This window comes from Pinus tabuliformis, chromosome Q (assembly GCF_031772625.1).
Source record: "Pinus tabuliformis cultivar Carrire ecotype Pingquan chromosome Q, CPIR1, whole genome shotgun sequence".
In the NCBI taxonomy this organism is placed as follows: domain Eukaryota; kingdom Viridiplantae; phylum Streptophyta; class Pinopsida; order Pinales; family Pinaceae; genus Pinus; species Pinus tabuliformis.
The window spans coordinates 173,129,659-173,152,425 of NC_142296.1; the positions used below are offsets into that span (position 1 = coordinate 173,129,659).

Consider the following 22,767-nt stretch of genomic DNA (forward strand, 5'->3'; position numbering starts at 1 on the left):
ATCCCGGGTGTATGGAGCAGGAAGAACTTATGAGGACGCAACAGTCTGGGCTAGATATATTTTCGGATCCTCATGATGACAGTCACAGCAGTACAGTGAAGTGTATACAGTCTCCTAAGCACCCTTTGAATATATGTATATCGATGTTCTAATCACTACGAATTATCTTGACAATTATGCGCAGTCACCTATGAATAAAGTCTCGGCATATGCATATAGATACTATATCAGTTATGAACAGAGTCTCGGCTTAAACATGTGATGACTGTGATCACAATCACATCAAGAAACAGTGACGAGGTTTGTATATAGCTGCAGTATTGATATACGAAATGGGAGCAACCATGATAGTCACAGTTTCGGCAAAGTAATGATGACAAGGAGGATGATCTGAAAATGATACACACCATCTCATCTACAGTAAGGTGCAATCACAGGTTATGATCTTGTTTTTGAAGATCATGTTCTCAATAAAGATATAGAGATCACCTCGATGGTAGCAGCCTTGGTGCAGTGTTAATATTATCAATGATAAAGAAGCAGTGAAGATCTCAATGATGCAGCAGTGAAGCAATGATGAAGATCTCAGCAGTAACAGAGAAAAGGATTGATGTCTTGGTCTTGGAGAGGCAGAATGTGTCAAGGGTCATGGTCTTGGTATTCGTCAAGGGAATCTCTATAAGTAGAATTTTGCATGGGTTTTCCTCTCCAAGAGGGAGAGGTTTTGGCCCTGGCAGAACTTGGAGAGAGGTTTTGGCCTTGGCAGAAAGCCAAACACTTGTTTTCTTGTCTCTTTTTGTTTTTGATAGCAGTTTGATGAAGCTAACATATACATGCTAATAATGAAGTAAACATCAAGCTAAGATAAATTGTATAAACACTTCACAAATTGTTATCATGTAACGAAGAATCAACTTAATTATGCATGCCCTAGATTCTTCAACAGCTAACAGTTTCACTACGCATGCCAAAATCCAAATTTCTTTATTAGCTCAAGGTTTGATAAATACATTTGAGGCTACATTCGGATCCTTGGGAATAGGATTGAATGAGCTAAGTTTGGTTTTAGATTTTGTTCGAGCCTTTCTCCTAGCAAATAAAAAAATACTATTAATAAAGATTACATGGCAATTTTAAATTAAATTCCCCTATTCTACATACAAAATAATACTAAAATTGAGGAACCAAGTGCTCTAGTAAGTTTTCTTGACCTTCTAGAGGTCAAAATAGAATTTGACCATTGCCCCTGCATCATACTCCCAAGGAACAAACTGTTCATGGGCTCCTGGCCATGAGTTCTCCAATTGAACTGCCACTTTTTTGTAGTAATGTAGTAGTCATCCAAGTAGCATCTGCTACTGAATGATTCTTCCACTTGACCAAGTATTCATAACACTCTTTGCCCCTTGTCTTCTTAAGCAATCTTTTATCTAGGATTTTCTCAGGTTGTAAAGGTTCTGCTGCCGGTAACTGCTTGTGCCACTGAATCTTGCTGGTTTCCACTATCATCTACTTGTTGAGTTGCTCATATGGCTGATACTTATACAAGTCTGCAACATTAAAGATTTGAGATGTGCCAATCCCTGATGGCAACTCTATCTCGTAGGCATTGTTTGAAAATTTCATGAGAATTCTGCAGGGTCCAATTTTCTTTAGTTTTAGCTTATTATATCTCTTGTAGGAAATCATTCTTTCCTCAAATGTGCTAAGACTATTTCGCCTATGTCAAATTTCTTCTCCCCTTTTCAGATTTTCTCTGCTTTTGTACTTGAGGTTGCTTTCCTATAGCTTTTGTTTTACCCGCTCATGAATTTCCTGCATAGCTGTAGCAAAGTCCTCTCCTTCAACACTTCTTTGTTGAGCTCGACCCAAACTCCTGAGCTCATGAACTCCTTTAGGATGCATTCCATATATAATTTGTAATGGACTCTGATCAATACTTTTGTTTGGAGAACCACTATAGGCAAATTCTGCTTGACCAAGCACCTGGTCCCACTGTTCGGGATGCTCTCCAACTAGGCTTCTCAAGATATTCCCCAAGCTTCTATTAACTGCCTCGGTCTGTCCATCAGTCTAGGGATGATAAGCTGAGCTAAAACTCAACTCCATTCCAAGCTTCTTCCTTAGAGTTCTCCAAAAATGCCCCAAGAATCTAGTGTCTCTGTTTGAGACAATGCTCTTGGGCACTCCATGCAGTTTTACCACTTCTTTGAAAAACAAATTAGCAATATGGGTAGCATCACTAGTTTTAAAGCAAGGAATGAAATGAGCCATTTTTTGAAAATCTATCAACCACTACAAAGATGGAATCATTACCCTTTTGTGTTTTTGGCAACCCCAACACAATCCATACTTACCAAATTGCAAGGCCTGTTTGGAATTGGTAGTGGAGTATACAAGCCCATATTTTGATTCTTTCCTTTTGCATGCTGAAAAATCTTGCAGCTGTTCACAAATTTCTGAACATCAGTCCTCATCTTTGGCCAAAAATAAAATGCTTCAGCTGTTCATGGGTCTTATCATACCCAAAATGTCCACTTAAACCTCCACTGTGCTTCTCCTTAATTAAATTCTCTCGCATTGAACATTTTGGAATGCGAAGTTGGCTGTTTTTAAACAGTAGTCCATCCTCTGACATGTATTCAAGCCACTTGCTTCTGTCTCTGATTGCTGGGTTTCTGCATGCCTCATAAACTTCCCTGAAAATTGCATCATTTTCATACATTTCCTCCATAAAATCAAAGCCCATTACCTGGATCTGGTTTTCTTGCATTATCAAACTCCTTCTGCTCAACGCATCTGTAATGCGGTTAGCTTTGCCACTGATATGTTTTAAAACAAAAGTAAGGCTCTGCAAAAATTCTATCCATTTAACATGCTTTTGGCTTAATTTTGGTTGCTGCACTATGTATTGCAAGGCATGATTATCTGCATATAAAATAAACTCCCTTGACATTAAATAATGTTGCCATTTCTTCAATGCTTGAATCACACGTAAAACTCTTTGTCATAGGAAGAGTATTTCCTTCTTGCCTCATTTAATTTCTCACTAAATATGCAATGGGCTTCTCCTCTTGACTCAACATGGCTCTGATTGCTTCACTGCTGGCATCACACCTTACTTGAAAGGGATTATTGAAATCTGGCAACATTAAGACGAGCTACCTGTAATCTTCCTTTTCAGCAATTGGAATCCTTTCTCAACTTCAGAAGTCCACTGGAATGACTGCTTCTCCTTTTTTATGGTTTCTACAATTGGTGTGCTCATCCGACTAAGTTTCCTAATGAACTTCCTGTAAAGACTAGCCAAACTGTGAAACTTTTAACTTCAAATACATGTTTAGGAGAGGGCCATTGTACAATCGCTCTTACCTTCTCGGGGTCCATCTTCAAGCCGCTTTCAGATATGACAAAGCCCAAATAAAAAGCTCTGTTTTCATGAATGAACACTTTTTTAAGTAAGTTAATAATTTCTCTTACTGTAACTTTTCCAAAACATACCTTAAATGCCTCAACTGCTCTTCTTTGGACTGACTGTATACCAGGATATCATCTAAAATATGCAATCACGTATTTCCCTATGAATTCCTTTAATACCTCATTCATTAATCTCATAAAGGTGTTGGGTGCATTAGACAGTCCAAATGGCATTATCAGCCATTCATACAAGTCATCATTAGTCTTGAAGGCTGTCTTCCACTTGTCCCCTTCTCTAATCCTGATTTGATGGTATCCACTTTTCAGATCTATCTTAGAGAAATATCTAGCACTGCTTAAGCAATCCAACAAATCATCTACGCGAGGTAAAGGAAACCTGTACTTGAATGTAATTTTATTTATCGTGCTGGAGTCCGTGCACATTCTCCAAACACCATCTTTCTTTGGGCTCAACACTGTTGGCACAACACATGGACTAAGGCTTTCTCTGATCAGTCCCTTATCTTGTAGCTCCTTAACTTGCTTCCTGATTTTCTCATTCTACCAAGGGGTCATTCTATACGCAACCTTGTTTGGCAGACTTGTTCCAGGTATCAAGTTAATATGGTGATCTATACTTCTCATAGGTGGCGACTCGTTAGGAAAATCATCCACAATAATGTTATTATATTCATTCAACATTTCTTGAATCTCAATAGGCAAGTCTATAATTGTAGTGGTTGTAAGAATTGTTGAAAATTGGTAGCTATGGTCGGAATTTTCATTTGCAAATAATGGAGAAAGGTCACATTTACATGTTTGACCAAGTCGGCCCCACAACTGGAAATTGACCCTCCTAACACATATAAATAAGGCATTCGTTGACCCTCATTTGGCACATCATCAACACATCAATCTGATCTGAAATAGTAAGAGGAGTTCACACATGCGAAGGAGACAAGGAGTCTTTTCTGTTCTGTGTTGACCAATTTCTCTCTTTTGACTTGCATTGACTTGGGCTGATTGAATCTTTTTTGACCAAATTTTTGAACTGTTTTGGGAGGCCGAATATTCCAAAAATCTTTGAATTACGTTGCCTGAATTTATCTCTGTTATGGGCATGTTGATTAAGGTTGACTGCAGGTTGTGACTAGGGTTTGACTGTGTGAAAATTTGGAGACCCAAATTTCTACTACAGCTACTGATTAAGTTTCTTCTATTTGTTAAATAACTGAACAAATTATTTACTGTGTTCTACGGTAAATATCGAAACTAATACACTTGCAGCCTTCACAACTTAAATAATATGTAGAAACAATAATCTAAGCAAGACAAAAATAACACGCACAAGTGACACCGCTGTTTTTGGACCAATGTCCCCAGAAAAACCCAAAGTGGGAAAACCGGTGTAGCGGCTGAGGGTTTGTATTATTATGTGTAGTTTCTGAATACAATCTTTGGATGCCTTACTGGATATCCAATACAGAGAATCTGACTGACATAGAGATGAATGAGATATACCTCACACTATCACTGGCGATCCAATATTGATCCAACCATTGAATGGCTAGCCCCTAGCTACCTTTGCGTAGTTTCTGTGCAATCACTGCGCTGCTTTGCGTCATAGCTTTTTGGGACTGCGTCACTCCTTTGGCTGATCGATTTGCCTTTGGAACTTCGACTTTCTGCCCTTCTAGTCTCACACCCCGACTTTTGGCTCTAGAACTCGACTCTCCAACAAATTTCGAATCTCCTCTCAAGCTCTGCGCTGCCTCAGCGTGGCTTTATGCTGCGCAACGTGGCTCTGCGCTGCCTCTTCTGGATCTCTGTCTGCGTCCTTTGCAATGTATCCCCGGATCAGGAAAACTTTCCAACCAGAAAACTATCTTTGCCCCTCACTGCAAGAAATCACCTTGATCACTTCTCGGCAACTGCTGCACGACTCTCTTCAGAAATCGATCTCTTGATCTCTCACTCAATGTACTTTCCAAATGCCCATCAAGCCTCTTCTTATAATCTTCTCGTTGAGTAACCAACGACCTAGATTAGATTCTAATCAATGGCTCAAATCATTTTGTCTTGATCCTCGTCTTCTTCTAGAAGTTTCACCCCTAGTCTAATTAATACCCTTTAATTATTTTAATTTCCTAAGTTTAGACAGGCATCCATTAAAATAATTAATTATTTTAATAAAACCTTCTCTGGGTGGAATTTCCCAAAACGATTTTCTGGGTATTCTGGTATACATGTGTCCTAGCCTCCCTACAAATTTTGAGGCTTAGAGCACATTTGATGCTACCAGAAATCAACACTCCCTTTTAGCAAGGAATGTATTCTAGTAATGCAGTCTACTGAAGCATCACCCTTCTATGTAACATCTCCCTTTGCGCTGTTGATGTCTGACATCACTGGCCACCAACTACTGCACAAATGTTGCATCTGTGCTGATGCTGACCCTACCACTGCCCACACTGCAACCCTCTGCAACTGCTGTTGTTGCTGCAACAACAACAAAAAAGCATCCAAAATACTGAACCAAAGGTGTTCAACGTGATGCATTTGCTGCTGGAGTTTTGACTGCTGCTAATATCTATGCTGTCACTGAAGCCTCTGCGTTGCTGCTGACTCTGCTATGTGCCAACTGCATTGCTACCAACACTAGCTCTGTGCTACTCAAATTCTGGTGCTTGTAGCCATTGCAACTGTCACTCTGACATTCCTCTGCACCAACTGACACTAGTCCATCTTGCTACTTTTGATATGGGCTCCCATAACAAGGTATTGATCCAAGAGGTGGACTCTTCAAGGATCCTGCCCATCTGCAGTTCTTTCGAACTACAGTACTAGATCACCCCACCTCTCCCCTGGAGGTATCTGGGCAATCATGGCGAACTCCTCTTCCTCAATCTTTGCGGTTGCAGCTTGCGGATCATGTTTCTCATCCTTGTCCTTCTTGAGAGGACACTGCGTAGCATAGTGACCAAATTCACTACACCGGAAACATTTGATCTTTGAGACATCGTTCCTCTTCTTCTGCTGCTCCTGCTGCCCCATAGATGCAAGGGCTGCATTCCCTTCTTCCTCCTTGGGCTTTGTCCCACTGTTGCTGCTGCCATCAAGTTTGCACTTGACTAAGTCTCTCCTCATCTCTTCCTGTTGAAGAGCGGCCCACATTCCCTCCCAATCTGACAATCTTTCTTTGCCCAAGATACTTTGGACAAATACTTGCCATTCTTCTGAGACTGAATTCAGGGCCAACCTCACCATTTCTATAGGCTGAGGTGTTGATCCTACAACGGCCAACTGATCTTAGACTAAATGAAGCTTTGATAGGAACGAATCAATGCGTTCCCCTTTCTCCATCCTTGCTGATCTTAGCTTCTCCTCCAAGTACATCTTTCGTTGCTCGGAAGATCCTTGATATAGCATAGGCAAGGCATCCCACATCTCTTTGGTTGCCCTTTTGCCAACGATGTGACATACAATGTGATCCCTTACTCCATCGAGGATCAACCGATTGGCCTTTGCCATCTCAACCTTGTACTTCTTGAGTGGATCTGCATCACCGAGTACAACTACCACAGTATTGACATACATCTTGAGATCATGCTCATCTAGAAGGCATGCGATCCTAGCCTTCCAGATCACATAGTTGGATGCTCCATCCAACCGATTTTGATCTCTCAGCCCATTGGCTGCCATCTCTACCAACAAAATGTCGAACTGCCTCCTCTCTCCTCTGTGCTGCTACTGGGCTGGCCTATGCACTCCCTCCTGGAGTTAGTAGATCTGCTTGTCTCTACTGTTGCTCAACAAATGAGAAATCGAATTCCCTCGCTAGGAATTCTCTGAGGAGGAAATTCCCTCAAATAGTGTTTCTTTCCTTCTTCTGACGTTTTTCTGCCACAACAACTATTGCAGAAAACTGCTTCTCACCTGAAGACTGCTCTGCGCCGCTTCTTCTGTCGTTGACAAATCTCGATTTGGAAATCTTACCTCTTTGTCAACTCACTCAGAGAGAGATTTTCCTTGAGAATCTTGCCCTCCTGGCTTGCATTGCGCAATCCCTTTAGGGATTCGATCTGCTGCCTATGCAACACTTCGATCTCCCTCCTTCTCTTCAACACTGGGCTCTTCTGGTCTGCTCTCTTTCTTCACCTGCGCTCTGATACCATGTGAAAATTTGGAGACCCAAATTTCCACCTCAACTATTGATTAAGTTTCTTCTATTTGTTAAATAACTGAACAAATTATTTACTGTGTTCTACAGTAAATATCGAAACCAATACACTTGCAACCTTCATAACTTAAATAATATGTGGAAACAAGAATCTGAGCAAGAAAGAAATAACACACGCAAGTGACACCGTTGTTTTTGGACCAATGTTCCCGGAAAAACCCAATGTTGGAAAACCGGTGTAGCAATCGAGGGTTTGTATTATTATGCAGTAGTTTCTGAATACAATCTTTGGATGCCTTACTGGCTATCCAATATAGAGAATCTGATTGACATAGAGATGAGTGAGATATAACTCACACTACAATCCAATACTAATCCAGCCATTGAATGGCTAGCCCCTCGCTGCCTCTGCGCAGTTTTTGCACAATCATTGCGCTGCTTTGCGTCACAGCTTTTGGGGACTGCGTCACTCCTTTGGCTGATCGATTTGCCTCTGGACGTTTTGCCCTTCCGGTCTCGCACCCTGACTTCTGGCTCTAGAACTCGACTCTCCAACAAATTTCGAATCTCCTCTCAGGCTCTGTGTTGCCTCAATGTGGCTCTACACTGCCCAACGTGGCTCTGCACTGCCTCTTCTGGATCTCTCTCTGCCTCCTCTGCAATGTGTCCTCGAATCAGGAAAACTTTCCAACCAGAAAACTATCTTTGCCCCTCACTGCAAGAAATCACTTCGATCACTTCTCGACAACTGTTTTGCTGGTCTCTTGAGAAATCGATCTCTTGATCTCTCACTCGATGTACTTTCCAAATGCCCATCAAGACTCTTCTTATAATCTTCTTGTTGAGTAACCAACGGCCCATATTAGATTCCAATCAATGGCTCAGATCATTTTGGCTTGATCCTCATCTTCTTTTAGAAGTTTCACCCCTAGTTTAATTAATACCCTTCAATTATTTTAATTTCTTAAGTTTAGACTTAGTCATCCATTAAAAATAATTAATTATTTTAATAAAGCCTTCTCTGGGTGGAATTTCCCAAAACAATTTCTGGGTATTCTAGAATACATGTGTCCTAGCCTCCCCGCAAATTTTGAGGCTTAGAGCACATCCGATGCTACCAGAAATCAACAGACCACAGGTTTGACTAAGGCACATTGATTGAGAGTTGCAGGTGATATTGACTTTGATTTAATTGAGTCTTGATTGAGGAAGGAAGGCCAAATATTCTCTGAGTTGACCAAATATTTTCTCTCTGTGTTGATCAAAATTTGCACTGCTTTCTGGGCATTGACTGCAGGATTGACTATTGACTTTGACCAAACTTTTCTATGGAAGTTGCAAGCCAAAATTCGACCCTTTGACCAGACTGTTGACTGGTAACAAAGTTGACTATTTATCTCTCATTTGACTTGGTTTGACTCATTATCTTGGGAAGTCAGTGTTTGACTTTGACTGGTTTATGGATGTACTATTGGACTATGTATCTCATGTTGAACATTGAATTACTAAGAAGAAGAAGAAGAATTGATTTTTTGGTTTTCCCCCTTGTGGGGTTTTGCCCTGGTCTTTGACCTAAATCTTTGTGTCTCATTGTGCTTGACCTTCTTCTATTGTGCATTTACTATTTACTGTTCTATTTACAATTGTTCAATTGTACTGGGGTGAAAGAAATTGAATGAAATTGTTTTAAGTGATTATAACAGCGTAGAACACTGTGAAAAAATTAACAAGAAATACTCTAGGCTTGCAAATTTAAGCATAATTTGCCTCATCGTCTTCAACTTGCTGCAAAAATTCCTTTCTACTCATCAGCAAGACTTTTGGATCACTATTCCCTGCCGCACCTTCCTCTTGCATTGGTACCGATTTATGATTTATGCCATCCTTCTGAAACTTGTAAGTATTTTTCTTCCCATCATGTGTAACACTTCTGTCAAACTGCCAAGGTCTGCCCAATAGAATGTGGCACTCATCCATTGGCATAATATCACAAAGAATTTTATCCTTGTTGCTGCCTATTTGCATCTCCACTTCACACTGTTCATTCACCAACAATTGATGGCCTTTTTGAAGTCTAGACACCTTATAGGGTGTCGGGTGTTTAGTCTTCTTCAAGTTCAACTTTTCTACCACCTTGTGGACACCAAGTTATCTGTACTTCCTTTGTCAATTACCACCTTGCAACACTTCCCTGTGAACTTGCAAACAGTCTTAAACCAGGCTTTTCTTTGAGCTGGTTCAACAACTTCCTTCTCGGGCCTTAACAAATTTTTCTTCAACAATAAAGACTCGCCTGTCTCAGGTACTTTCTCTGCTTCCTGTATCTCTTCTTCTCTTTCTTCTGCTTGTGTAACAATGACATTCCTTTGGCCCGTTCTTGCATTTTCTGGGTACTCAAACGACCTATGTTCTATCTTGCCACATATGTAGCATCTGTACTCTCTTCCTCTGCCTCTATTTCTTCCTCTAGAAGAACCTCTTCTACCTCTGGAATCACTCCCTGATGATTCTTGTTGATTCGAGCTACTAGCTCCATCTCTTTGCTCTGTAGATCTTCCTCTAGCAGAAATTTTCCCTCTGCCAGACAACTTCCTTGCAAGTTTCTCTTCAGCTTTCAACACAAGCTGATATGCATCCTATAGTTTTAGGTAACAACACACTGATTTCATTCTGTATATCCAATCTGAGGCCGTTTATATACCTGGTTGTCTTCTCTGTAGTGTCCTCCACATATCCTGCCCTGATATTTACTTTATAGAACTCCTTAGTGTACTCCCTTACAGACATCAATCTCTGTCTAAGATTCTGCATCTGTCTAAAAAAAGAGAGATGGTAATCCTTCAGCAGGAATTTTCCTCAGAGTTTTCCAACCATTCGATCTTAACTTTCTGATTTTCTGTTTGTTTTTCCTTGTCTTTTCAACCTGCACACCATCCCACCATAAAGCTGCATGCACTTTTAGTCTAGTAACAACAAACTTTACCTTTTTTTCATCTTCCATATCCTCATATTCAAAGAACTTGTACATATCATTGATCCAGTTCACGAGTTCTTCAGGGTTCATGCTATCACTGTAAGCCGGAACCTCTTGCTTGGGCCTGGATGTAGATCCAAGAACTGCTCTTAATATTTTAACATCAATTGTCTCTTCAGCTGTTGCTTCTTCATCTGGGGCACTTAATCTCCAGCTTCAGGATCCCTTTGTCTGTCAGCTTCCATGGCATCCAATCTTGCCTCCAAACGCTGCATTGCTGCTATCACTTAGGCGTTTGCTACAGGCCTTCGTCCTTTTTGGCCTCCTCTTCCAACTTTGTGAGCCTTGATTTGTTCCTGGAGCAGATGTTGGATTTGCTCTGATACCACTGACGATGCAGGGCTGCTGGGACTTTCTTGTAAACTATATATATATATATATATATATAGATATAGATCGCACAGTAAATCTGTATTCTGGTTTGGAAAGAGATGCGGGAGAAAATCCCTATTAACTGAAATTAGTATAAATTCTAGCTTTGCCACTGTTAAACCAACTTACATGACCAAGCTGAGAGTTAATATGGCAGAGGCCAGACTAAACCAAGGGCCGATCTCGTTGGTCCCCCGTCAAAGTCAGGGGTTGGGCTTCAATGCTGGTCCCTTTCCTTTATTTTCTGCAACTGGCGCAACTACACCTAGGCCCGACCAGTGCTAGCTGGGTCTCACTTCGAGGTCGGAAGGTTGGTTCACATAGAAGATTTGTGTTAGGAGGTTGGGTAGCTGGTCCTGACTAACAAACTGGACTATGGAAAGTCGGGACAGAATTGTTCTCGGCCATTGATGGATTTAAAGAAAACTGAGTCTTGTGCTGTTGCAAATACTTCTCTCGTCAATCTTAGACAGAGAAGGAACTCAAATCAGCAACTGCTCTGTTGATTTCAAAACTAAAGGAAGACCTCTGTTGCAAATCTCTGATCGAACTTCGTCACATCCATTTAAAAATGATTCAACAAAATTACAGGAATTCTATGCCCAGGATGGATATTTCACACAGGGGATATATGGGTTTATCCACTCACAGCCGCACTACCAGTTTGATTATGCACACCAAAATCCAAATTTCTTTATTACCTCGAGGTCTGATAAATACATTTGAGGCTAGATCCAGAACCTTGAGAATAGGATCGGATGAGCTAATTTTGGTTTTAGATATGGGTTTGAGCCTTTCTCCTAACAAATTAACAAAATACTATTAATAAAGATTACATGGCAATTTTAAATTAAATTCCCCTATTCTACACACAACAGGATACTAAAATTGAGGAACCAACTTCTCTAGTAAATTCTTTTGGCCTTCTAGAGGTCAAAATTGAATTTGACCGATGCCCCTGCATCACATAACACATTCAAATAATTGATTATGAGTATGTGATATGGAGATTCACATTTTTGAGAAGGCAGTCGTTACTTGAGCATGCTGGAATCATGCATCTCCCAAGTCATGCTGGAATGCAAATCAACAGAGGAAGGCATACTGTGCATTTGAAGTCTTGAGCCTCAGTAACCTAAAATTGAAAACTAGGGGTCAACTGTCAAAGCAATCTTTTCCTTGCAGATTATTGAGTCTGCAGCAGGAAAGAAATTCTTTGTGAAGTTTAGGCATTAGATTACTTATGGTATGTCAGGTTTGTCCAATTATGGTTTGATTATTAATCCGGCAATTAGTTGCATGTAAGGAGCATCTAATGAAAATCAGAACTGCATTAAACTATGAAATAATTACATGGGACAGGATGTCTGTTCAGGTTAGCATTTTTGTGCATGTCAGATTGCAACAATACAACATACTTTTACTGTCTAGCAATTTTGGATGATATTTAAAACAACAATATACTAGTTGGAAATGCAACAGAATGAAATTGGAGGTGCAAATGTCTTCAGTTATAGAGTAGTAGCTCTTCCATATTGCCAGAAATCTCTTTTGAATGATATTCTAAGTAAGGGATCCTCAGACGTTTATTGAAGACATATCTGCAAGAGGTACATACAGCATTGTTAATAGAGATGCATTCAATACATGATGACAGATGTTCATGAAAAACTGTTTTGTTATCGTATATTGATAGCAATGAAAGGCTGCTAAACAGCCAGACAACTCTGATGTTAACATAGCAATTGCAAATAATTGATTATGAGCATCTGATATGGAGATTGTTATTTTTGAGAAGGCAATCTTTACTTGAGCATGCCAGAATCATGCGCCTCCCAGGTCATGCTGGAATCTAAATCAACAAAGGAAGGCATACTGTGCATCTGGAGTCTTGAGCCTCAGTAACCTAAAATTGAAAACTAGTAGACTAGTCAACCATCAAAGTAATCTTTTCATTGCACCTTTTTGAGAAGGGTTAAGTGTTTTCATATGACAAAACCACACTTTGTTTAACTGCAAATTTATACGGATTGTTCATTCAACATTGAACAGTCTTTTTTCTAACTAATGGTAGGCAGCCAATAATCTGATTTCAGCTTATAGTTGATCAGATTATCAGCTCCCTACTATTAATTTGGTTAATGTTAACAGAACTATGGCTATGCATAGCTACCAATATTACTACTAGTAATGAATCATGATTCTTTGGTTGAAATGTTGCACCAACATGACTGTTGTGTAGCTTCAATACCTTAGCTTCAAAGGTTTGTATGTCTCTCTAAAGTTTGTGTTGTTTATATTGCCTTCTAAAACTGTATGGGGTTGTGCTGAATCTGTTTTGCTAAGTATGGAATTTCTTGTCAGGCTTGCTGGTGCCACTTGGAGTCTATATCTGAGCCACTTCTGTGTGTTTTGCATCTTGATTCCCTAACAGCATACACGCCATCTGGTAAGCTGCATACACTTGTAACCTTTTGATTTTCAAGAAAATTTGGCGGTTAACCAGGATATATTGCTGTTGGAGTCTGCCAGTTTTAAATTACATGGATGGATCTCTTAATATTCAATTTTTACATTAAATGCAAAGGGAAGTATCACCACTGACAATGGGCTTATTTTCTTTGTATGAACATGCATGGCTGGAACTCATTTGTGCAATTATATTATTATTTACAGTAAAACTGGGCAGGTTATTGATGATGAAATGGACTCATAAGTAGAGAAAACTCGTTGTATTTGTGAACCTTTGCATAATGATGGATATGGAATCATAGTTGAGTAGCTGATTCCCCGATTAGGTATGTTCACTGGAATATCCCATAGGGAAAAACTGCCGTTAGGTGTGCAAAGAGCACATGACAAGATTTGCATTCTAACTAGTATGACAGTATTTTTTTAATTAATTTTTGCAAATATAGATAATATTGAATACAATAAACAGTGTAGCTAGCATTTAATTCCACTAACAACTCATGTACATGAAACCAATCCAGCAATACATCCAAATTTCATACTACAGTTTTAGAAACCCAGCAATTGCTAAATTATCAGCAAACCCTGTTAAAATGTGTAACTAGGTCCAGTCTTCATAATGCCTATTATAATCATGATTTTATGTATTTGATGAAGAGAGAAAAATAAATTTTATTATTGTTATTTTGAAGCATGGGTTTCATGCTCAATTATTTTATTTATAGGTCAAGCCTCCATTGAGTGCTTGTAGGTTTTGTCATTAAGTCAAGAAGTCTATCGAGTGATTGTTATACATGTAAGACCCCATTGGGCATCTTGTATTATGTAAGATAAATTTATTTGAGTTATAAAAGACCCTCCAAGACAGGCCAACCTTGCTGCATCAAGTCGGCTGTAAGGAAGAACAAGTCGGCCTACAAAGTGACAAGTCGGCCTATTAGGGCTCCCCAGAAGCCTATATAAGATGGAAGTCGACCACATTTGAGGACATACATTCAGCACAAAAGAAGTTCAATATAGCACAAGAAAGGCAAGCAAAGAAGATGAGCAAGCAAAGGAAGGAAAAGAAAGAATTTAAGGACTGTTTTGGGGCACCTTCTTCTCACATGTGCGAATAGTCTAGGGCATCTTCTGCAGCAGCATAGACCAAAATTGTACTCAACACAAAAGGACGAAATCAGGTAGCAAAAGGATCAAGTCTAGAAGCCGAAATTCTAAGGAGAAGGAAGCAACTCAAGCGAAGAAGAGAGAAGGACAAAATCACCATCTTTTCCCACACTTGCAAAAGCTAGGGTTTCTGCAATAACCGAAATTGCAGTCAGGATTGTAGGTGCGAGAGTTTTGGTCGAAGGAGAAAGTTGCAGCAACTAGAAGGCAAGTTTGACTAGCATTGACTTAGTGGAAGAGGGATTCAAAAGAGGCATGACTTGGTCTTGGAGGGGTCTTTGTCAAGGGTCATAGGTCTTGGAGTTTGTCATTTGAACATTCTATAAGAAGAGAAGAATTCTTGTGGGGTTTCCTCTTAAGAGGAGAGGTTTTGGCCCTGTTACCGCTCAAACTAGTAGGGGACCTAAAGGGGATCCCTAAAGGGAAAATGCTAAACCAAGGGCAACCAATCGAGACTTAGCCCACTGTCACCTCAGCTAAGGCTCACTACTATTTATGGACTTTCACTGATGGGAGGAGACCCAAAATGTTATGGAGTCACTAATGAAGGATAAATCAATAAGTGGATATGGAGTGACCCAAATAATCCCTTTCTAGAGATGTTGAAGAATAGAGCTTGCTTGCCCTCCAAGCAAGGTACAACGTCTTCTAGGAGAAGGATGGAGGATTTGAGGGTTAGGTTTAGGGAATATGATTTGTGAAAGAGTTTCCTAATCCCTGAAATCCTTGATGAGATTGGCACCCCAGATGGTTCTTGAAGGGTTATCTTTCAAAGGAATGGGATCACATAGGACTAAGTGGAACCAGCCTCGGTTAGGAGGAAAGTGTTTAGCAAACAATGATGTTGTTAACCCAGAAAAGGAGGGGAAAAGGATCAAAGAAGGAATTTCCACTTGAAGGTGTTGAATTGATCCTATGAGGCACTAGCCTTGGGGATACTAGGGAAAAGTTTGATCTCGGAGCTAGGGCTTGGCTTTTCTCACAACTCCACCGTCGGAATGGCTTCAAAATTGGAGGAGCCCTTGAGGAGACACCAACGCAGGAGAGGCTAAGAGATCGAACTTTTTGGAGGGATATTTTGTCGGGAAAATGATGCCCTAAGTGACCCAATTTGGCTAGACATAGGAAAAGGTGAAAAATAGTTGATTTTAGGTGACCACCTCTTGGTAGATCAATGCCTTAGTCTTGGAAGAATGGAGTCTATGATAAATATGAATGAGGACCTTTGGTTCTTAGTCAAGGAGGCCTCAAGACTACTTCGCTAGCCTTCTAGGTCAAAGAGAAGCAATCTTGAACATGGCTTATCAAGATAAATTCGTTGATAGAATTATCCCTAGGAGATTTCATTCAAATCACATGGCCATACATTGAGAGATGCTATATAGAGACAAAATTCCATAATTTAAACAGTAAATGCATGCAACAATTAGCCCTAAAAATAGCGAAAATCCCAATCCAATGTATATGATGACAAAGTAAAACAAGAATAACATTATAAACATGTACTTACATGTAATAGAACATATCCAACCATCCAAAATTTGACAATAGAGAAGCTCCAAGATAAGATAAACCAAATCCACACATCAAAATTCATCCATAAAGCTCCAATTCATCCTCCAAGAAAAAGTGCAAAGTTCTCAAGAGAGAGAAGAGATCCAATCCAAATTCATGATGAGAAAATGAACTCATCTCACTTGTATTTATATGCTAATGGGTAGTTCAAATTAGCCTCCTTGGCCTACATAAGCCCCAAAAATAAAATGATGTTCTAATAATCTACCTTTTGGTGACAAGCCCACCAAACTAGCTCACAAATGAAAGAGTATGCCTCTTAAGGGGTCAAATGATGAATACCACATGTCGTAGGGCCCTCTTAGAGGCCTGATGAGGTCCATGGGTGCCATAATGAAGAATAGGACCCTCGAAAGTGATGGACAAGGGGTGCCCCTTGTTCTCCAAACAATAAACTTGTGGTGCTCCTAATGGGTGTGGGAGGCACAATAATAACCTCAGGGGTCTCCAAATGAGTCGAAGATGCCTGTAGATCATCTACAAGGGCTCTGATGATGGTGTAGGGGATGCCACATCATCCTACAAGTCTTGGGTCAGATGCCAAGTGCATGGTACATCTGTGAGGCCGACTGGGAAAAGGTGAAACAGGTGCATCTTCCTCGTCCAATGGAAGTATCTTGAGCATCTTTGAGATCCTCGGGAATCCATGGAGTGCTGTTTATTGTTGTGGAGAACCATGGTTTTCAACTCACACCCTACATGTGCCAATGTAGCCCTCTGGAGGATTAGGACCTCGTATAAGGAGACCAAACCCAAGATGGAGACCATCTGCAATCCTGCATAAGATCCAATGCGTCCCCTAGCCTTCCAGTACAACAAGTCATTAGAGAAATCGAGTAAATGAGCTTACCAACCATGGACCACAGGTGGGGACTTCATAATGGCCTGCCCTTCCATAATGGGCTTCGGGATGTGCCAATGTCTCCTAACTCCAAATGGTGTTAACCAAGTATCCTATTAGGTGGTTTCTACTTCTAAAGGGGATAATATGTTCAAGGTGCATCCTTCAAAAGGTGGTGGCATGTGAGGGGACGAGAAGGGGCAACCCTGGGCCACATGCTGGGGTACAAGGGTAGCTAATAAAAGGAAAGCTCACACTTGGGTTTATAATGTATAGGAGGGAGCAATCGTGGTACATGAGGTGCCTTAGCCTTGATTTTTCCACCCTTCTTTATATACCTTTTGCTTTTTTTATGATTTTCTTTGATTAACTGCTTAGGGCTCAAGGGGTAAGAGCATGATGCATAAGATATAGAAGTGAATACCCCCTTTTAAGGGAGGGTGGTTCATTGCCCACCAGGGGTTGGGATAATCGTGGGTTCCTACATGATGAAGGAGGCTCATAGAACCTGTAGGAACCAGGGTGATGGCCATGATCATGGGGTAGAGCTCATGTATTGGCATTTGCCCACGTGCTAAGTGTGTTTGTCCCGACCATCTTTTGCATTTTGTGGTACATTTTCCTATTGAATGTGGTCAAATATGCTTTTGTCTTTCTTTTTTTTAGCTGCATCAACCTCCGGGGCATCATTCTAGGCTTGGCCCAAGGTGTGGGCAAGGGGAAGGGGTGAGCCAACCCTATGTGGACTTAGTGGAGGAATGTGGACCCAGGTGGGGAGAATGATGAATGGGATAATAATGAGTGGAAAGGGGATAATATAAGCGGATAAGGGAGCGGGACCATGCAACCAAAATCGAGGTTTTCTGTGAAATACCATCACTAACACCAAATGGTCAGTGAAAGAGATCCCACGAGACTAGAATTCGAGGATAACATCCAAAAGGGGTCTAGGGGACAAGAGCACAGACCTAGCCCATTCTTTCCTCCAAATCTCCCCATTAATCCATGCCCAGAAGTTTCCATGATAAGCAAACTAGAATACTCAATTACCAAATGACAAGGGATACCTTTAGGTTCCGGAGGCCCACCTTCAGACATACGATCATGGCAGATGGGCGAGGGACCACATGGCTGCCTCAGGTGGCGGAGCAATGGCACAATGAGCTAGTTGGTGGCTGCAAGCGGCTACTGGCTGCCGGTTGAGGACCATCTTGGAGAAAAAAATTCTCCTAGGGATATCACCCAAAAAATGGTGGGTAATATGCCCTGGCTTACAACCTACATTTTGTGTCCTCTTGCCTCATTGTTCTTCATTGTTTGGTAGTTGTTTGATGATTAAAGAACTCTATAATAATCAAGTAAAGAATAACTACTTACAAGTACATCAAAGTAAGTAAAAGAACATCACAAGTAGTTATCAAAGTAAGAGAAATCACCTAATCTAGCTGCCACTAGATTTCTCAACATGCTATCAGAGCTAAGGTGACTACAACAAGGAAAGGTAGCTTGAAGAAGGATACACAAGTGCCAAGCACAAGCAAATCATCAAAGAGAACTGAGAAGCATCAAGGACATCAAATTATCAAGAGCATTAGGGAGGAGTATCCATCACATCACAAGGACTCATCGTCACAACCTGCGGTAGAAGAAGAAGACCTCAAAGACCCTACCTCATTCTTGGGAAGCTCACGCATTCCACAATCATCATCCAAAGGAAGCAAGAAGAGCACTTCATCATCAAAGGGATCAAGGCAACAAGACAATCTCCCTCCTTTGAAGAAGGAAGACATCATCATCAAAGAATACATCAAGTTGAAGATATCATTATCAAGGAGCATCTTCAATTGAGAAGTAAGTATTCTATATTTCTATATCTCAATCTACAAACCAAATGACTTCATTTTGCAAGGAAAACAATAAATTGGTTGGGACCTCAAACTACCTTGCATGGAAGAAGAGAATTGTTTTAATTCTTATGGAGAATGAAGTTATTGAATATGTAAAGGGCTCTATCACCAAACCATCTCAAGAGCAAGCTCAAGCACTATGATCTATCAAAGTACATGAAAGGAGAGAAGGGCCCAAAGGATCCTCATAGAGTCAATCAAGGATTCTCTCATCCCTTATGTTGCAAAGTTGAAGACATGAAAGGAGCGTTGAAGAAATTGTAACTAGGTTCGGTCTTCATAAATGTAATTATGATCTTTGTACTTTAAAAGAAAAGAAGTATTATTTTTGTAAACTGTAAAAAATGAGTTTCTTGCTCATGACATAGGTCTAGCACATGTTGAAGTACTATAGGAAAGTCAAAGAGTCAAAATAAATGTTGAAGACCCTTAAGGGCATGTTACACCATGTATATTTATGTTTTAGAGTCCAAGAAATACCTCCAAGCAAAGTCACAAGCCTCCTCCATATGTCGGCCTCATAAAAAGGACTAATTCGAAACTCCAAGGACAAGTCGGCCTAAAGTCATCCTCATCTAAGGAGCAGCAAGTCACCTCTGAAATCAATGAGGAAGAAGGACGAGTAAATGGTATGAAACAAACAAAGAAAAGTGTCTCTATTGCAGCGAAGAAGGAAGGATTAAAGGCGAGTTCTAAAGACATATTTCAGACCTTATTACAGTCACACGTGCGAAGAAAGGGAGGCTCATTCTACTGTCATAACTGACCTCCTAGTACAGTCATACGAAGAGGCTTGGGTGGGCTAGAAAAGAGTGCCAATTAGGCCTCTTACTCAAGCGAAGAAGAGGGCTACTCAAGCGAAGGTAAGAGAGCATACAAAGCTGCAATTCTTGAAGGCATCCTCCACACGTGCGAAGGAAAAGGAAGACATACTACTGTTGCTCCAAATCTGCAATCACAGTGAAGAAAAGAGAGCTCGATTGGGTTAGTAATAAGGCATTCTCCTTGATTAAGGAAGGCTTCATCTCAAGCGAAGGAAGAGAAGACGAAGTTCCCTTGTAGGGCATACTATCTAGGGTTGCTGTGTAAAGCTATTAGTTGTCGAAATGAGGACAAAGAGCTAAGGAAGTGATCTCAGAAGGAAGGGCTTGACTTGTGCTTGGAATATCTTCTTATCAAGGGTCTAGGGTTTGGCATTTGTCAATTGAAGCTTCAATAAGAGAAATTTGCAGAAGGGTTTTCCTCTCTAGGAGAGAGAGGTTTTGCCCTGGCAAAGAGCCAACATCTTGTGTTCTTGTCTCTTGTATTTTGGTAACTGTTTGATGAAGTAAGAAAACACACATTAATAATAATAAGAGAATATTGTGGTAATAAGAAAAGTAAAAAGTACTTCTCAGATGCCCTAGATTCTTCAACAAGGAGATCTATGAAAAATTGGTGGAGTTGTTTTCTGTGAGCATTGCAAGTGAAATCATATCTTTGAGAATCGAACTTACTAGATGAAAATCTCAAAGGAAGAAGGGATAACTTCGTACTTTGTGAAGGTATCTGAAATTAAGATCAATTACAAGAACATGGAGAAGTAATGTCTGATCGTGAGATGACCACCATTGTGCTCAATGCACTACCTGATGAATGGGGCAACTTCGTGTCAAACATTTATGGGAAAAAGGAAACCACTCCATTCAGTGATATGTGGTCATTATGCAAGATTGAAGAATCTCCATTAAAAGCGAAGAATGATGTTGGATCAATTGAACAAACAAAAGCATATGCAACATCGACACGGAACAATTTTTTTTGGGAAATTTGAGTTGTGAAGAAATTTCACAAGAAAATTGATATGTTACAGATCCAATGCTATGAGTGTAATGAATATGGGCATTTCAAAAGGAATTGTCCTAAACTCAAGGACAACAAAAAGAGAAAAGAGAGAAATGAAGGCGACATCACTGAAGAAGTAGAAGAACCCGAAAATAAGAAGTCAAAGAAGGAGGAAGTAAAAGATCTTTGTTATGACTAATTAACCTCCTTCACTTGGTTTATTTCAACATATAGAAGTTAGCAATCATGATGGAAGGCATCACAAGTATGGTAGGATGCATTGTAAGAAGAAATGGAGATGACATCATTATAGAGGCATGGAAGGATAACTGAGGTAAAAGTCTACATGGTTGAAGCAGTCATCATGAGAAAAAGAGAAGTAGCTCATGACATCTTCATTAAAAGCATATTAAGATAACCAAAGTAGCAATCTATATGGTTGGAGAAAGTCATCTAGCAAGATAGAAGATAAAGAGATCATCATACATCATCATCATTAGGAAGAAGCATTTGTAGAATGAGAATCATCAATATCCTGTTGAAGTTTCTAAGTCTAACAATTAGAAACCCTCCATGTACTTTCTGATTTATTCCTTCCTACTTGTTTTGATTAATTAACAAGTTATTTACCATGTAAATACTGAAAATAAACACAAATACATGCTCAACACATTACAGATCATCAACTGAAGGAAACAGAAACAAGCACACAAATGACACCGTTATTTTTGGACTAATGTCCCCGAAAAAACCCATTGTGGGAAACTGGTGCAGCTATCTGAGGGTTTGATTTATTAAGCAGTTTCAAAATGCAATCTGGGTGCCAAACTCGGCTCACCCAACAGAGAAAAATCTCGGCAGTAGTACCTCTCCTTCGGAGGCAGATGCTCTGCCTGAAACCCTGGATAAACACTTTGGTAGCTCCTCAGCTCCAATCTGCCCCACGAAAAACCCCAGCGTCAGCCTCTTCTGCCCTCCGCGTCAACGTTTTTGGCAGTTCTGGCTGTTCCTGGCAGTTCCGGCTTCTTCCCTTCGTGTCAGCTTTCCTCGTTGTTCTGACAGTTCCCGGAAGTTCCGGCTTCTGCCCTCTGCGTCAGCTTTCTCAGCAGTTCCGACAGTTCCTGACAGTTTTGGTTGTTCTCGGCAGTTTCGGCTTCTACCCTTTGCGTCAACTTTCCCGGCAGTTCCGACAATTTCCGGCAGTTCCGGCTGTTTCCGACAGTTCCAGTGTCTGCCCTCTGCGTCAGCTTTCCCGACTGTTTCGCTAGTTCCCGACAGTTCCCGATAGTTTCGACTTCTGCCCTTTGCGTCAACTTTCCCGGCTGTTCCGCTGATCCTCCTAGCACTATCTCTGCCTCTCTGCTTCTGTATTCATTGTTCCTCAGCTGCAACTCCAGATCACTCTCTCAACTTTCTTAGCAAACCCAGCCCTAGAAAGTCGAAATCTTGATCTCTCTTGGTGTGTTCTCCAAGTGACCCTCAAGCCTCCTTTTATACTTTTCTCGTTGACAAATCAACGACCGAGATTAAGTCTCTAATCAACAACTAAGATTAGATCTGGCTTAATCCATGACTTTTGGACTATTCTAACATAGTTTTATATTAATTCACATTAATATCTTAATTTCCCTAAGTTTAGACTTAGGGACTCCACTAAAAATATTAATTATTTTAATATCTTCCAAACTGTTTAGAATCTGCCCAAACCCTTTCTGGGTATTGGAGATCTAATGTGCCTTAGCCTCTCCACCAAATTTCGTGGCCAGAGCACATCCGATGCTACCCCAAATCAATAGATCCTCCATTGGAATCTTCATTAGAAGGTTCACCTTTACATAAAAGAAGCAAGTGTCTCGCAAAAAGTCTACATTTCACCTTGTGTGGGATCCACTGGTTAGAAGGGTGAAGGAATGGTGACTAAGATATTTAGCATGTCAAGTTGGTTGAAGTATTCTCATCTTCAAGCAAGGAAAGGAAG

At 40.4% G+C, this 22,767-nt stretch overlaps 1 protein-coding gene across 1 annotated transcript in view; it reads left to right on the forward strand.

The window, feature by feature from the left end:
- The window catches only part of EMB2771 (E3 ubiquitin ligase), a 497,708-nt gene that overhangs the window by 5,596 nt on the left and 469,345 nt on the right, over positions 1–22,767 (forward strand). The window contains exon 3 of the mRNA XM_089384149.1: positions 13,368–13,452. Within this exon, the coding sequence (XP_089240275.1) occupies positions 13,368–13,452 (85 nt within the window). The remainder of the gene's footprint in view (positions 1–13,367; positions 13,453–22,767) is intronic.